Source organism: Aspergillus novofumigatus, assembly GCF_002847465.1.
Source record: "Aspergillus novofumigatus IBT 16806 chromosome Unknown P174scaffold_6, whole genome shotgun sequence".
NCBI lineage: Eukaryota > Fungi > Ascomycota > Eurotiomycetes > Eurotiales > Aspergillaceae > Aspergillus > Aspergillus novofumigatus.
This window is the reverse complement of record NW_020194279.1, coordinates 2568683-2583624: the sequence shown is the minus strand read 5'-3', so window position 1 is coordinate 2583624 and position 14942 is coordinate 2568683. Positions and strand designations below refer to the sequence as shown.

Genomic DNA, 14942 nt, shown 5'->3' with positions numbered 1-14942 from the left:
GTCTGAGCGGGCGCAGGCCTCCGTCTTGTATACAATCTAATATTGTCCATGCAAGAACAGCATCAGCATACTTCCCGGCTTATTGTACTTATCATAGAACCGTGCTGACCGCGAACTGACAGAATCCTTATCTCCAGACCGCTCCTAGCAAGAACATTGCAATATTTGGACGTCAGAGTAGTCTGTTGCCACATCGTATTGCCACAATGGGCGGAGGCCTCAAAGTGGCTATTGTCGGAGCTGGCTTCGCTGGCCTACGGTGTGCAGATATACTAGTCCAGAATGGTGCGCAAGTTACCATCTTTGAGGCAAGAGATCGACTTGGAGGGCGGGTGCGTTCACAAGCACATTGATTTCAGCAAATCAGTTACTGAATCCAAACAGGTTCATCAAACAAAGATCGGAGATCATCTTATAGACTTGTGAGATGCCCGAACCCGCCTGCTTAGAAGAGTCTAAGTTAATTTGACGAAAGGGGCCCTAACTGGATTCATGGTACGGAGAAGAATCCCATCGCTGGCGTGGCAGAGGTGACCGGAACGACTATCAAGGATTTCGAAGGCGAGCAGATCATTTTCGCCAGAGATGGGAAGCTCGTCGATGAGGCCACCTCGACCAAGATCTCCGAGTTCTTATGGAGCACGATAGACGAAGCCTTTGAATATAGCAATGCGCACAAGGATGCCATTGCACCTAATCGAAGTCTGCTTGACTTCTTTAAGGAGAGAGTCAACAAAACGGGCCTAAGCCCTGAGGAAAAGGAACTCTGTATAGAGACATGCAAGCTGTGGGGAGCGTACGTTGGTGACTCTATTGAGAGACAGAGTCTCAAGTTCTTCTGTCTCGAAGAATGTATAGACGGGAGTACGCGCCGCATCTTCCCTATGGCTGCTGTCTGCTGACATTGCATCGCTAGACAACTTCTTCATCGCATCTACATACAAGAAGATCCTGGACTACGTTTCCAAAGCAGCCACCCAACATGCCGACATCCGCTTCAACCAGCCGATCACCAGAATCGAAACGGACTTCCGAGAGAACTCGAGCGCCGCTCGCAGAGTGATATTGACAACCGCAGCCGGCGAATCTCACCAATTCGACGAAGTAGTAGTGACCTGCCCCCTCGGCTGGCTGAAACGCAACAAGTCCGCCTTCCACCCGGCACTACGCCCTCGACACCTGCAGGCCATCGACAGCATCTCCTACGGCCGACTGGAGAAGGTATACGTGACATTCCCACGAGCCTTCTGGCACGCAGACGCAGAAGCCGGGCTGAACGGCCCGGACCCCAAAGGCACCGCTCACCACACCAATCCCACCTTTGCGGTTTTCCACGATCCAACCTACGCCGAGCACCCCGAAGGCATCCTGTGGAACCAAGAGTGTATATCGTTTGCCGGCCTCCCCGACGAATGCGCCCACCCCACGCTCCTCTTCTACACCTACGGCCCCTGCGCCACATATATCGTCTCCAAGATCGCTAATCTCGACCCCTCTTCAGACGAATACTACACCTTCCTCGACGGCTTCCTGCGCCCGTTCTACTCCCGCCTGCACGGGTACTCGGCCTCCTCGACCGACTGCAAACCTCTCGCCTTCGTCGCCACCCAGTGGCAGAACGACCCCTACGCGGGCAACGGCTCCTACTGCAACTTCCAGGTAGGTCTTGAGCAGGGCGACAAGGACATCGAGGCGCTGCGGGGCGATATCGGTCCCGAGCGCGGGGTCTGGTTTGCGGGCGAGCACACGGCGCCCTTTGTGGCGCTGGGGACCAGTACGGGTGCGTACTGGAGTGGGGAGCGGGCAGCTGGGGAGATATGCCAATATCATGGGCTGGGTAGATTGGGGATTGGCGCTGGACGAGACGATTCGCTCCCTTCGGCTGTGCCGAGGAAGATTGCGTCGTCTGGTTGAGCTGCAGATGGTTGGATATTCGAGTTTTGGGACAATGTTGGGGAATGGCATCTCAAGTATATAGTAGGTAGTATGTTGTACTTTGTTCATACTTCGTGGTATCTAATTTCGAGACGCACATAATATCGATCAATATTTGGATTCGAGCAAGTATTTACACAAAGACACTTGTGATGACCAGCATCCAAAAACACAAAGCCATCCCATACCTGCAACCCAGCAAAGAAAGATGCACTGCAAATAGGGGAATCAAAGAAACAGTCTTAGCCACGATACCAAGAGAGCCAAAAATAGGACGTTCAAAAAAAAAAACCTGCTGAACACCTCGCATAATCAGTCGCAATAGCCTGCGCCCCCAATATGAAACGACTGAGCATCGCCGGACCAGCGTGATACCCGAACCGCACCTTCCCAGACACACAGACAAGCGAACAACCAAGGTACCGTACAGTAAACAGAACAAATGACAATCTGGGTATTCACAAACTCCTCGTATGAGCGTCAAAGAAAAAGCAATGTCCAGGATTTCGTGTAGCGTCCCGAACCAAGCAATAGTATGTATGATACAGTGGTAGGATGGCTATGTGAGTATTTAGCCAAGCTGCAAGAGAAAAGCGATAGAATAAGCAGGTGTAGGACAGATGTGTCGGTCAAAGTATGTCCCCAACACCAGCTTCTCCCAGACGTGTAAAGATGCGTACAATCGCGACAAGCGAGTCGTTCAGACACCTCACACAGCATTCAAGGGCCGAGTTTGCGAAGCGCACAACTTATGAGCTCGAGCCCTCGAATTAATCTTCCCATATCGTTTCGAGGTCAAGATCTTGCCGACGTTCCGCTCCACAGACACTCCAGCGCTTCCTCTTGTCGATCCTCGCCCCATAGACTCCTGAGCCGCCTCGCATAGGGCCAGGAGAACCCGCAGGACTCAAAGCATCAGATGCACCACGGCGCCTGCTCCCGTTGGCTGCCGCCTCCGCTTCGTCTGCCCTATCTGCGGCAGCCTTGAGCGCTGCAATTCGGTCGGCTTCGATGGCTGCATCCTCGGCATCAGGAATATCTGGGATGGTCTCGAGAGAGGATATGCTCGGACTGCGCGATCGGAGGCTTGTAGGAGTCGATGGTACTGACGACGTAGAGGAAGTCGAGTATCCCGGGAAGGCTTCGTTGAATTTTGAGCCGAGGACCACTGGTGACGAATGGATCGAAGAGGGACTGCTAGTAGGCTGGCTGATCGAAGTCGCACTGGGGAAGTGAAGGGGTGATGATGGTCGTCGGCGCCCGACACGCAGGTTGTGTGATGCGACGGGAGATGTGGTGGAGGATTCCCCATGTGGTGGTGACTTCATGGTTGTGTCAAGCTCAGCATGCTCTGAGATAGTCTCTGAAATGTTGAGAGGCGCCATCCTAGCTTCGAGGGAGTCCCTCGAAGGTATCTGCAGAGGTAGATACCGTCTCGGAGTATTATCATTCTGATGCGAAGGTGCATCTCGACCATTGACGAAGATATATCGCCCTCTGGAGTCCAGCCCCGGGGACGAGTGAGCGCGCGTCATTGGAGGGACACCCGAGACCTCCGCCAACGACCGCGAGCGATAATGGGCGCGGGGGAAAGTCGAGCGACTCGGCGGAGCGACCGGAGGATCGGGGGTAAGAGACAAGGTTATCATGACGTTGTCGGACCGCTCTGACTTCCCAGTAGCCTCCTTAATCGCATTCGCGGTGCTTGCCGTGTTGACTGGTTCGACTTCGACTGTTCTGGCAGCGCGGGGCGGAAGAATGCGCCCCTCTGAGGAAGGACGGGAAGCTTCCATGTCTGTCTGAAAACAGAAATGTAACGGTAAAAATCTGTCTTTCGAACTAGATCGACCTCATGCTTGACTCTGTACGGGAACCATGAGAGTGAATCGATCCAAGACGGTCCAGACTCTCGTGACCCAAAAAAGGAAAAGGATACGGAGTTTTGACGAAATCGATTATACCCCTGGCGATGTTATTATCCTCCAACAAACCCATCCAACACTTAGTTGTACCGACGACCAGGGGAGAAGGGTACCTCGTACGCGAGGGAGAAAGGGGGATTGATGGGAGATGTAGAGTTGAGTGGTGAGATTCGAAGAAGCTGGAAGAATCTGAAGCAGAAGAAGAGCAGCGAAACCGCGGCGTGATCAATCGGTTGGAGAAGAGCGGACAGAAGGAGGAGGAAAGAGAGGGAAACCACCCACGGGACGACTCGTGATAGCAATAGCAGTGACGATGCGCGAATCACGAAGAATATGTAGCTTTTCAGGTGGAAAGAAAATTCTTTTCTCGTTCTCTCCTTGCGAATCAATTCATGCCCAAAATTTCCCTCGTTTGTACTGGTCGCTCGAATATGGCCAATACGTGATCTGTGCTCCTCAGCCAGGGGCACCCTTCTTCGGAGAACAACGACTGTAAATCCCTCCCTAGGCAGCGATTTCTCAGCCTGATAGGGCACATATTTTCTAAGATTGCGTGCAATAATGAGCAGAGGTTGACAGGAAATCTACAATCGCGCTGGGACCAACGAAGAGAAAAGAGTGTCTCTCTACCAACACCTTTGTCGACAGCTCTGGGCAAGAACAAGCGACGAAATCTGCTATAATGAAGATGATTGCGACTTGTCTAAAGAGTTGAATAATCAAAGCTGGCCTTGAATCCCTTACTCTGGACTTTACAGGTCGGGAAAGCCTGTTGTAAGGAGCTACTGACGATCAACTACTACTCAGTAATAAGCACTCGGCGCATACACAGCTAGCTGATGTAAGAAGTAAGTAAGTATTATGAATTATGACATTAGCCAACATCCTGAATATCAGAGAGTGATCATCCAATCTAACACCTTGACAACTATTAGAAATGGGAGGGACTATCATGAGAATGGAACGACGTGAGCGATGCGGTAGACTACGATTTTGGATCCTTGATCAGGCATGTGCCTCTTTGCACATCTTCGACACGCTCTTGCGGACGTACACTTCGCGTACAGGATCCCCTTCGTGGTCTTTAACTACCCATTCTCCAATGCCATACTCCTCTGGAGCTCGTTTGACACCGCGTCCGCCCCCGCCGACGATTAGGTTGCCCGGTCGGTACTCGGGATTGGCCTTCATGCGGCGGATGGCTGAGACATGGATTTGAGCATCCTTGGGAATATCTCGCACCTCTCCACAGGGAAGAGGCCACCGGATCGGCTTCCAAGAGCCGTCGTCCTGCAGGTCCATGCGACGGAATGGAAGATACTCCATGATCCGCCACGACAACACTGACGTGAACGGCAGCCCATTGCCGTAAGCCAAGCAATCATGCAAGAGTCCTTTCGCGCTGGACTCGTACAGTGCTTCCAAAAATCTGCGCTTGGATTTAGACACGTTCTGTTCGTCCTCCTTTCGGGCGAATCTCATGTGCTCATCATTATCTTCTCCATGGCTGGGATCTTGGCACATATCCATGTTCTGCTCCCAATGGAGATGCTCATGCAAAGGCGACATCTCCCCATCATACTCCTCGCAGCATTCGAACTGTTTGAGCTTGCGCGGGTCAAACTGAAGGCCCGCGCGCTGTGCCTCGTGTACCATCCAAACCAGTGGTGCATGACTAAGAGGCCATTCTTCGCCTTCGCCAAGTTTCCAACCTCCTCCGATGTCCGCGTGTCCGCCCGGGAACCAGACCTCTTGAATGTCCTGATGCCTTTCATCTTCGTCATCTTCATCGTACTCGCTAGGAGCCCGACTTCCTGCTTCCGGTACCGGAAGGGAAAGCATCGAGTTACCACTCTTGACCGATGCTAAATCTTCTGTAGATGGGTTCATCATAGGTACAGCCAATCCGAGTTTCTTTCTCTTCAACGGTAAGGATGAACGATAATGATGTGCACTGCGAATGCTTCCGGCACGCGACCCATCTGCACTGCGGTAGACGGATTCAGTTTCCTCCTGGCCCTGGCGGCCTGGTGCGTCTTGCGGCCCAGTCTCCTCCTTGGCCTCGTCGTTCACGACAATGGATGGTAGACCATTCGGTTTCTCTGACTCAGGATCCTCCTCATGACGGAAGTGATGCAGGTGTCGCTGCCAGCGATGAGGACCTCTCCTTTTCATGGACCATGGTTTGACCTCGGAGATGAGATCCTGTCGAAATTTGGCTCGTCGTTCGTCAATGCCTACGGCATGTCGGATAACCCTGGCAGAGCTGCGAGCAGTGTATGGGAATTTGCTTCTCTGCATCCAGGCTGACTCGAACCTCGGCACGCTGTTGACCGTGTCGAATAGACCCATGAATTTGATACGACTGATGGGTCTGCTAAATGTTTCACGGAAAGCCTTCATGAATCGGAACAGGTTTTTCTTCTCCTCCTTTTCCTCTTCACTATCCCCGCGTCGACGCTGTTGCCATTTGGCGAAGGTCTTCCATGCGAACCTAGTCAGCTCCTCATTTCCCGCTTCAAGTAAGCCGATAAAATCAAGCATCTCCGCCAGGAAGCGCGCAATATAAGCACCGCGACTGAAACCAATAAAGTAAATCTCGTCGCCGGGGCATAGTATCTCATGAGGAATTTATAACCACCCATGACATGCTGGTCGAAAGAGGAACCCACGGCGGAGTCCTTAGCTTTCAGGTAGGCCGACTTGATCCGGTGGAATCGCCCATTACTGGAAAAGGAGTTCGATGTCACGTAGGTGCCAATACCTGGCTGGTAATAATGGTACTGGTGACTCTTACTGCGATCTAGCATCTTTCATTCAGGAACCCTCTGTAAGTACACGCGTCGACAGACTACGCACGGCCTGGGGGACGACTCACTCGGAAGATCTTGAGCACATTGCTGTCTGATTCATCGCCGCAAAACTTATTACCAGTACCATCAAAACAGAGGACAAACTGCTTTGGGATGGGTGCCGGCCCCAGCGGTACTGCGTCCATGGTTCGGCGCAGGTATAACGGAACTTGATGCTCCCTGCGCGATCACTTGGCTGATTGTGAAATCAAAAGCAAGAACAATCGGAACAAATGACAAATTAATCCCCGACTCGTGGAGAACGAAGCTTATGTACACAGTTTGTTAGTTCCAGAGACTCCCACATGCAACTGCAGGTAAGAGTTGCTTGGCTCGCACTTGATAGTGTGATACCAGTAGAAACCGGGATTGGGCTTTGACACCTTGGACAGATCCCAGAAGACAGCGAATAATCGTCAAATCTATGGTAACACAGTCCTCGACATCCAGGAAGGAAAAGAGTCAAGACGTAACTGTCCCTGCAGGCCGTGACATCCAGCCATCGCCCGGAGCTAAGCAACAAGGGAAGCTCGTTCCTCCCACGCGGATCAACATGGAGGGGTAGATAAAAAAGGAGCGGTCCACTCGAAACATTCTTTCTTTTTTAAACCAAACTGGTTCAGCCCGCTGAGAAGCGAGGCATGAGAGCGAACAGAACTCTTGTTGGTCAAAGCAGCGGTGGTTGGTGGGGCATTTCTCACAAGTTCAAGTGTTCAACTCACTCCCCGAGTATCTACCTACGCGGCAAGCGGCTTGAACACTGGCGGACACAGAACACAAAGTCCGTATCGTATTAGAGCCTATCATACAGTCCGTAATGTGATTTTGCATGCATCCACCTGTCAGATTTGTCAAAGATAGCATGACCGGAAAGTATAATCGGAGTATCTTCCTCCGCTTGTGGCCGTGTCTCGCCCCTCTGTGACGCGGTTTAATTTTGATCGCCTGGAAAGATGGTGTAGTAGTGTTGACGATCGAGGTGGCAGGTAATCTTGAACAGGATTTGGGCCATTAGAATATCTGTGATATTAGTTATTACCCCAGAGGATTTTTCGATACTTAGAAGGAAAAATCCGTGTGACAGAGGCGCGTATCGAATGGATCGCTTTTCCATCGAGAGGCAGTAGACGAGGATGATCTTTCCCCATTGATACCATCTGGGTGGAGATTACCGAGACCATGGCTGGCTGTCCCAGGCCAGGCCTAGGAGCACTTTAGCCGGGCCCTGCACAAGAAGGACACTGGACAACAATAGTTTCATGCAGGAGTGCCAAAAAAAGGAGAAAAGTTCCTGCTGTGCAAACGAGGGACAAAGGGGTCAACGAAGTCTAGCAATGGCCGGCTGATGATCCCGGATGAAATACTCCCTCTGGTGGAGGCAATCAAAGCATGCGAGCTGCAGTTTCCTACGCATGATTTTATGGACTGCATTTTGAAGATTCCATCACTCATTAGTCATTGGCTAAGGGCTAAATACGTACTCTTTTTGTCTACTCCGTCTGATCGCAGGAGTACCTTATGAGTATGGCCCTTCTGATGAGAAACTGACTATGACAGCCTCAGAACCTTGGATCCTGAGGTGTCTCCGCCGAAGTGGGACCTGGCTGCCTGGGGCCGGCCACGAACCATTCGGGAGCTGCCGATCGTCTCCCCTCGATCCACCAAGACGGGCTGGGAGGGTTCGTCCAGCTCTGCTCGTATGGCCTCGGTCACTCGGACGATCGCATCCCAAACGAACCTCTTCCAAAAGCAAGGATTTATTCTCTTGTTGTCTTGATGAGACATCTCATTGTCATCATCGTGAAGTGTCCAAACAGGGTCTGATATATACACAGAAGTACATATAGAATGTCAGGGTTTCTGTCCGTGTTTGCCCAAGTACTCAGTAAGCTAGCTGCTCTCCTTGCTGGACAAAGCACGAACCTACCCCTCCCCCTTGTCACCGAATTCTCTAAACGCAAGCCACGAACCGTGTATCTTACCAACTACGTATCTGTACCAAGTATCTGCCTACTCTATGTTGCTAACTTGCTGATCATCCACTAGCTTGTCTTCACGGCAGCTGAAGGAGGCACGCTTTTGTCATCCACTCTTCGGGCTTCAGAATAATCCTCCATCAGTCGCACTGACACAATTAAATCCCGACCAACAAATCTCTTGGACTCATACCCATAACACCTTGTACATCTAACGGTGTCGCATAGGACAGCGGTCGGTGAGAAAGTTTCTATTGCCAGAATCCCTTGCTTTCCAAGATAGAAGACAGAGACTGACAGACATATTACGCCGTACTAAACCTTTGCTCTCTTGGTGGCTGAGAGTCTGAACCAATTGAATACGTACGTAGGTATTGATGTCTGTCAGCTATCAATGTACGGAGTAGCTACAGGTCATCCTAGCCTGACGAGTGAAATGGTGGTGACCCCGTGTTGCGAACGTGTGGGTACCGCAGACTAGTCCTCACACTAGGAGCTCAGTAGTTGTGACTAGTCTACTCATGGTCTGTCCCTAATGAAATTTCTGACTTCAGTAAAAGTTTCGGCTGTGGGTAGTCGATCCGATTTCGATTACGCTTCTGATCACCACAGACAAGAAATCTGCTGGAACCTGTTTCCTGCATCACTTTCATATTAAATTGCACAAAACTCATCCTGGCCCATCCCTAGATTCCAATGTCTCACTGCTTGGTAGGTTTCGTCTTCCCTTACGTTTAGTAAAAGCTGGGGAGGATGAGATTCACCCACATCATGATGTCAGTGCGCAACAGATAATGTAACCACACCACACCCAGCACAGAGCGTGCGTGTCTCGAAATATACCACACCTGGCTACCAATAATAATAATAATGATACTAAGGTAGTTAATTATCGTACTTCAAGCTTGCGCCAAACACAGCTCCCAGCGATGTGAAATCAATCCATTGGTAATGGACAGCCGAGGTGGAGCAGACAGCAGTTGACCAGTGAGCAGAACCCTGGCTAAGTTCCGAGCTCCAGCTTTGACGATTATCATCTTGGCAACTATTGACTCCGTACTACGGCTGACAATCGCAATCCTCTGAAATAAATAATCGAGATCATTGTGGCTGGCACCAGAAGCCGACGATCTGCTGGGTAAAAAAGACTACAAGGAAAGTTCGGTAATGCATGGACCTCGTTGATTGGCTGAGAGTCGTCTTTGCACTCTTGCTGCTTCGGTTATTGCCCATGCTTTCCTCCGATTCCTCGCATGCAGCTTTCTCCTTGGAATCTCCATCATCATTATTAGGTATTATCAAGACTGACCTGTGGGCTTTCGTCAATTATCAGCGTCTACACTCGGCCGCTTGCCAAATCCGGCTTCTTGAGCCTTGCCATTGGTACCAATCACAACGTAACATTAAGTATGAATCATAGATCCAATGCAAATCATACCCATCTGTTCGAGGCGCGGCGGCAGGCTGTCAAAGAGATGCACTTACTCGTTCACGCTGAATTACGTCCGTGACATTGGTCCACGTCCCTAGGTTCTCTTTGGTACACGAATCAAGGATATCCACTCTTTCAAGCAAAGATGTTCAGCAGGCTATCTGAATTCTGCTTGTCCCTGCGGGGTATGCGCTTGAGAGTATTACCATTTGATGGCCTACCTTAGTTTATGGCTTAGATGGCGGTACCACAATAGGATCCCTCTGGACCTCTCACTGCTCCTAGTCCAATTGATGCTCTCAATTGCAATTAGTGGATCAAATTCACTCTGCTTGCCTCTGCTTGCTACGTTAATGCACAATGTTGACTGCGTTGATCTGAGTTTAAATACATGGTACCTTCCGAGCAGGTTTCCCTGCTGCTACTTTTTTATCTCCTCGTCGCTCCCCTGTTTTGTTTGTATTTTCTTCTTGCCTCCTTCACTGTGTTTCAGTTGATTCCATCCATACACGCTTATCATAATGTTGCGGAGGTTCTCGTCGACCTTCAAGAAGAAGGGGGACCGCGAGTCCAAGCAGAATGGCACTGCACCCAGCAGCAGCAGCAGCGCCGCCGTCGCCAACACCAACAACAACGACAACAAGCGTCACTCCAAAATCCCTGCGGCGCGCAAGTCATCGTCTGATGACGACCGTAATGAGAAGAAGGGCCATTCCGTCTCTCCTTTTGAGAAATACGCATCCGTTCTCCATGCTTCGCGATCTCCCATTCCCAACCAGACTGGGGATGGGGCCTACCTCGAGCAGGAGCATACGACCAGTTTATTGCAGGATGCCAGGCATCTTGGCTTTAAGGATTTCAAGACCCTGAAGGATGTCATCGAGAGCAAACTTCCGGGGGCCAGGTGATAGATGACAAGACCATGTTAATGGAGCGCATCATCCAGGTAAGATGGCCCGCTTATGACACAGGTCGACTGGACCAAAATGCTGAAACTATATTCCTCGACTCGTAGCTGGTCAGCAGGCTTCCTCACAACTCAAAGCATCGCGAGGAGCTGACAAACTCCTTCCTTACGGAGCTGTGGGATTCGCTGCCTCACCCTCCTCTCTCGTGAGTTTGCGAACAACTTCCACACTTGGTGGCGTCTGCTAAGAAATAATAATCAGATATATGGGAGATGACTATGCCTATCGCTCTGCCGATGGTTCCAACAATAACCCTACGCTCCCGTGGCTCGGAGCTGCGAACACCCCATATGCTCGGACGATCGCCCCATTGATCATTCAGCCTGGTGGATTGCCTGACCCTGGCTTAGTTTTTGACACGCTCTTCGCTCGTCAGACCTTCAAGCCGCATCCAAACAACGTGTCCAGTGTTTTCTTTGACTGGGCATCCCTCATTATCCATGGTAAGATTCTCGAGACATCACGAGGTCGGTGAAAGATTCTAATGAGCAAACAGATATCTTCCAGACCGACTACAAAAACCCCAACGTGAACAAGACTTCTGGTTATCTGGACCTCTCCATCTTGTATGGTGACGTTCAGGAGGAGCAGAACCTGATCCGGACGTTTAAGGACGGGAAATTGAAGCCCGACAGCTTCTCCGAACCTCGTCTTCAGGCGTTCCCGGCCACGTGCTGTGTCCTGATGGTTATGCTCAACAGGTACGTCTCCAACACTGATGTTTGGGAGCATTCGCTAATTTGAACCGTTACTAGATTCCATAACTATGCCGTGGAGCAACTAGCGGCAATCAACGAAAATGGCCGCTTTACCAAGCCCGCGGATAACCTCTCGGAGGAAGAGGCTAAGAAGGCCTGGGCGAAGTACGATGAGGATCTCTTCCAGACAGGTAGACTGTACGCAAGCCTTTCTTCGAATCCTGTGTTATCCTGCGGTGCCCCAGACTAACGAATTATAGCATTACCTGCGGTCTTTACATCAACATCACTCTGTATGATTACCTGCGCACGATCGTGAACCTGAACAGAACCAATTCGACTTGGTGTCTTGTAAGTTGGCGGAGCTGGATACCATGCAAAGCAGAAAACTAAACGTGAACAGGATCCCCGGGCTCAAATGGAGGGAAGCCGCACTACGCCCTCTGGTTTGGGTAACCAATGCTCCGTGGAGTTCAACCTGGCATACCGCTGGCACTCGGCTATTAGCGCCACCGATGAGAAATGGACTGAAGACGTCTATGAGAGGCTGATGGGAAAGCCCGCCTCGGAAATCTCGATGACAGAGCTTCTCATGGGTCTAGGCAAGTATCAGGCGGAACTACCCAAGGATCCATCCAAGCGCACGTTCGCCAATCTGGAACGTCAAGCCGATGGAAGATTCAAGGATGAAGACCTCGTCAACCTTTTGGTCAACGCCGTTGAGGATGTTGCTGGTGAGTCTGAGCTAACCATGTGAGTCAAAAAATCAGTGACTAACAGGTGTTCTCTATCAAAGGTTCTTTCGGCGCGCGTAACGTTCCAAAGGTTCTGAAGAACGTTGAAATTTTGGGCATCATCCAGAGCCGGAAGTGGAATGTGGGCTCACTCAACGAGTTTCGAAAGTTCTTCGGATTGAAGCCCTATGAGACCTTTGAAGAGATCAACTCGGACCCGGATGTTGCGGAGTCTCTTCGAAGTCTGTACGACCATCCAGACTTCGTGGAACTCTATCCCGGAATCGTGGCTGAGGAAGCAAAGCAGCCCATGGTCCCTGGTGTTGGCATTGCGCCTACCTATACTATTTCCCGGGCCGTTCTGTCTGACGCAGTGGCTCTTGTTCGTGGCGATCGTCACTACACGGTAAGTCATCCGGCCTCCTTTGGGTTTTTTCCTTGCAGCCGCCCCTGACAGCTGTTCCAGATCGATTACAACCCAAGAAATCTCACCAACTGGGGCTATTCCGAGGTCAGATATGACCTCAGCATCAACCAAGGCTGTGTCTTCTACAAGCTCGCCACCAGAGCGTTCCCCAACTGGTTCAAGCCTGACTCTATCTACGCTCACTACCCCATGACAATCCCCAGTGAGAACCGAAAGATCATGAAGGATCTGGGCAGGGAATCTCACTACTCCTGGGACCGTCCCCAGTACACGCCTCCTCGCGTAGACCTGGTGTCGTACTCTAACGCCAAGTTGGTCGCGGAGCAGCAGAACCAGTTCCGTGCTGCCTGGGACGAAACCGTCGAGGTTGTGTTCGGAAAGGCCAGCAAGGAGTTCAAGCTATCTCAGGATAGTGCCTTTATCCAGAAGCACGCTGATGTTATGAGCAAGCTGCTGAACAAAGAAGAGTGGCACCGGAGCGTCAAAGAATTTTATGAAGATATCACCACGAAACTTCTCGAAGACAAGACAAGGAGATTTGGTGGCTTAAATCAAGTGGATATTACGAAGGAGTGAGCTGTTTTCTTCCCAGTCCACGCCCAATAGTTCGCTCGCTAACTGAATTGGCAGTGTTGGCAATCTTGCTCCGGTGATCTTCGCCTCGAACGTCTTCTCCCTCCCTCTGAGAAGCAAGGAGAACTCCCGGGGCATTTACACGGAGCACGAAATGTTTAAAGTCCTAGCAACCTTGTATAACTGCCTCTACTTCGACGTTGACAAGACCAAGTCCTACCCTCTGTACCACGCGTCTCAGGCCGTTGGTGAGCCGCTGGGCAAAGCTCTCGAGGCCAATGTCAAGGCGCTTGGTGGTAGCAGTCTTCTTTCGGGTATTTTTGGTAGCTTCCGCGAGAACAACAATGCTCTCAAGGAGTACGGCGTGCACATGACCAAGCAGCTTTTGGAGACTGGCCTGGGGTCTCACGAGATTGCATGGGCGCAGATTCTGCCCACGGTCATTGCGATGGTCCCCGGCCAGGCCCAAGCAGTACGTACATCCTCCAATGATTGCGCGCATTGACATAACTGACGAGTGATCGTTGATTTAGTTTACTCAAATCGTCGACTTTTACCTGTCGAAAGAAGGCAGCAAATATCTCCCAGAAATCCAACGCCTGGCCAAACAGGACACGAAGGAGTCGGACGAGCAATTGCTGCGTTACTGCTTGGAGGCTGTCCGTCTCAACGATATTTCTGGACTGTACCGCCAGTCAGAGACTACCCTCGCCGTGACTGATGAGGCCGGCGAGGTCACTATTCAGCCTGGAGACAAGGTCTTTGTCAGCTTTGTACGTTCCGCACCCCTCCTGTTGTGCTATTCGGCTTCTTCTAACCCTCAGTTACTAGGCCAAAGCCAACCGTGATGCTAGCGTCTTCCCTGACCCAGAGGAAGTGCGTCTGGACAGACCTCTGGATTCCTACATCAGCCCCACCCTAGGACCACACGGCTTCCTCAGCAAGGAAACCAGCCACATTGCCTTGGCTGCCATGCTACGCGCTGTCGGACGTCTGAACAACCTCCGTGTCACTCCTGGTGTTCAGGGACAGTTGAAGAAGATTCCTCAGCCCGGTGGCTACTCTGCTTACCTGAGAGAGGATCATGGCAGCTACTCTGTCTTCCCTACAAGTGAGTGTTCCCGGCTACTCTTGACACAGCACAATCCTGCTAACGCCTCTTCAGCTTTCCGTGTTCAGTACGATGCCTAAGCTTGCGATCGCCGCGCGATTCGCAGCTTTGTCCTTGTAGCCGGTGTATAGATGGAGATGCCACGATTTAACACGATTGAGATACCTCTCGTTTGGATATTGTTGAACTGATGTTTATAGTCTAGTGTAGCATAGTAATAATATGTGCAATGCAAGTTATGCAAACATAGTAATTGATCCAATTCAGCTGCTCTTGGTCATTGATACCGCCTTTTTGTATCTGTCTGATAAGCT

At 51.0% G+C, this 14942-nt stretch overlaps 4 protein-coding genes across 4 annotated transcripts; 2 read left to right on the top strand and 2 right to left on the bottom strand.

The window, feature by feature from the left end:
- Positions 1-206: 206 nt before the first annotated feature.
- On the top strand, positions 207-1914 carry P174DRAFT_433618 (flavin monoamine oxidase family protein; the record flags this gene model as incomplete). The annotated part of the gene is made up of 4 exons (XM_024825818.1): positions 207-332; positions 385-422; positions 476-864; positions 917-1914. 4 exons carry the CDS (start codon positions 207-209, stop codon positions 1912-1914), a joined length of 1551 nt encoding a protein of 516 aa, XP_024680828.1.
- A 791-nt stretch (positions 1915-2705) lies between these two features.
- Positions 2706-3728, bottom strand: P174DRAFT_433617 (uncharacterized protein; the record flags this gene model as incomplete). The annotated part of the gene is made up of 1 exon (XM_024825817.1): positions 2706-3728. One exon carries the CDS (start codon positions 3726-3728, stop codon positions 2706-2708), a length of 1023 nt encoding a protein of 340 aa, XP_024680827.1.
- Positions 3729-4651: 923 nt separating this feature from the next.
- P174DRAFT_453454 (T6SS phospholipase effector Tle1-like catalytic domain-containing protein) lies at positions 4652-6855 on the bottom strand (the record flags this gene model as incomplete). Its single annotated transcript, XM_024829160.1, has 3 exons — positions 4652-6455; positions 6530-6660; positions 6717-6855. 3 exons carry the CDS (start codon positions 6853-6855, stop codon positions 4863-4865), a joined length of 1863 nt encoding a protein of 620 aa, XP_024680826.1. The 3' UTR covers positions 4652-4862.
- A 3478-nt stretch (positions 6856-10333) lies between these two features.
- P174DRAFT_444268 (peroxidase/cytochrome P450 family protein) lies at positions 10334-14870 on the top strand. Its single transcript, XM_024828043.1, has 14 exons — positions 10334-10992; positions 11022-11063; positions 11133-11230; positions 11287-11528; positions 11582-11786; positions 11841-11981; positions 12044-12134; positions 12187-12517; positions 12580-12923; positions 12984-13516; positions 13575-13989; positions 14051-14290; positions 14349-14628; positions 14683-14870. Exons 1-14 carry the CDS (start codon positions 10639-10641, stop codon positions 14706-14708), a joined length of 3342 nt encoding a protein of 1113 aa, XP_024680825.1. The 5' UTR covers positions 10334-10638; the 3' UTR covers positions 14709-14870.
- The last annotated feature ends 72 nt before the right edge of the window (positions 14871-14942 follow it).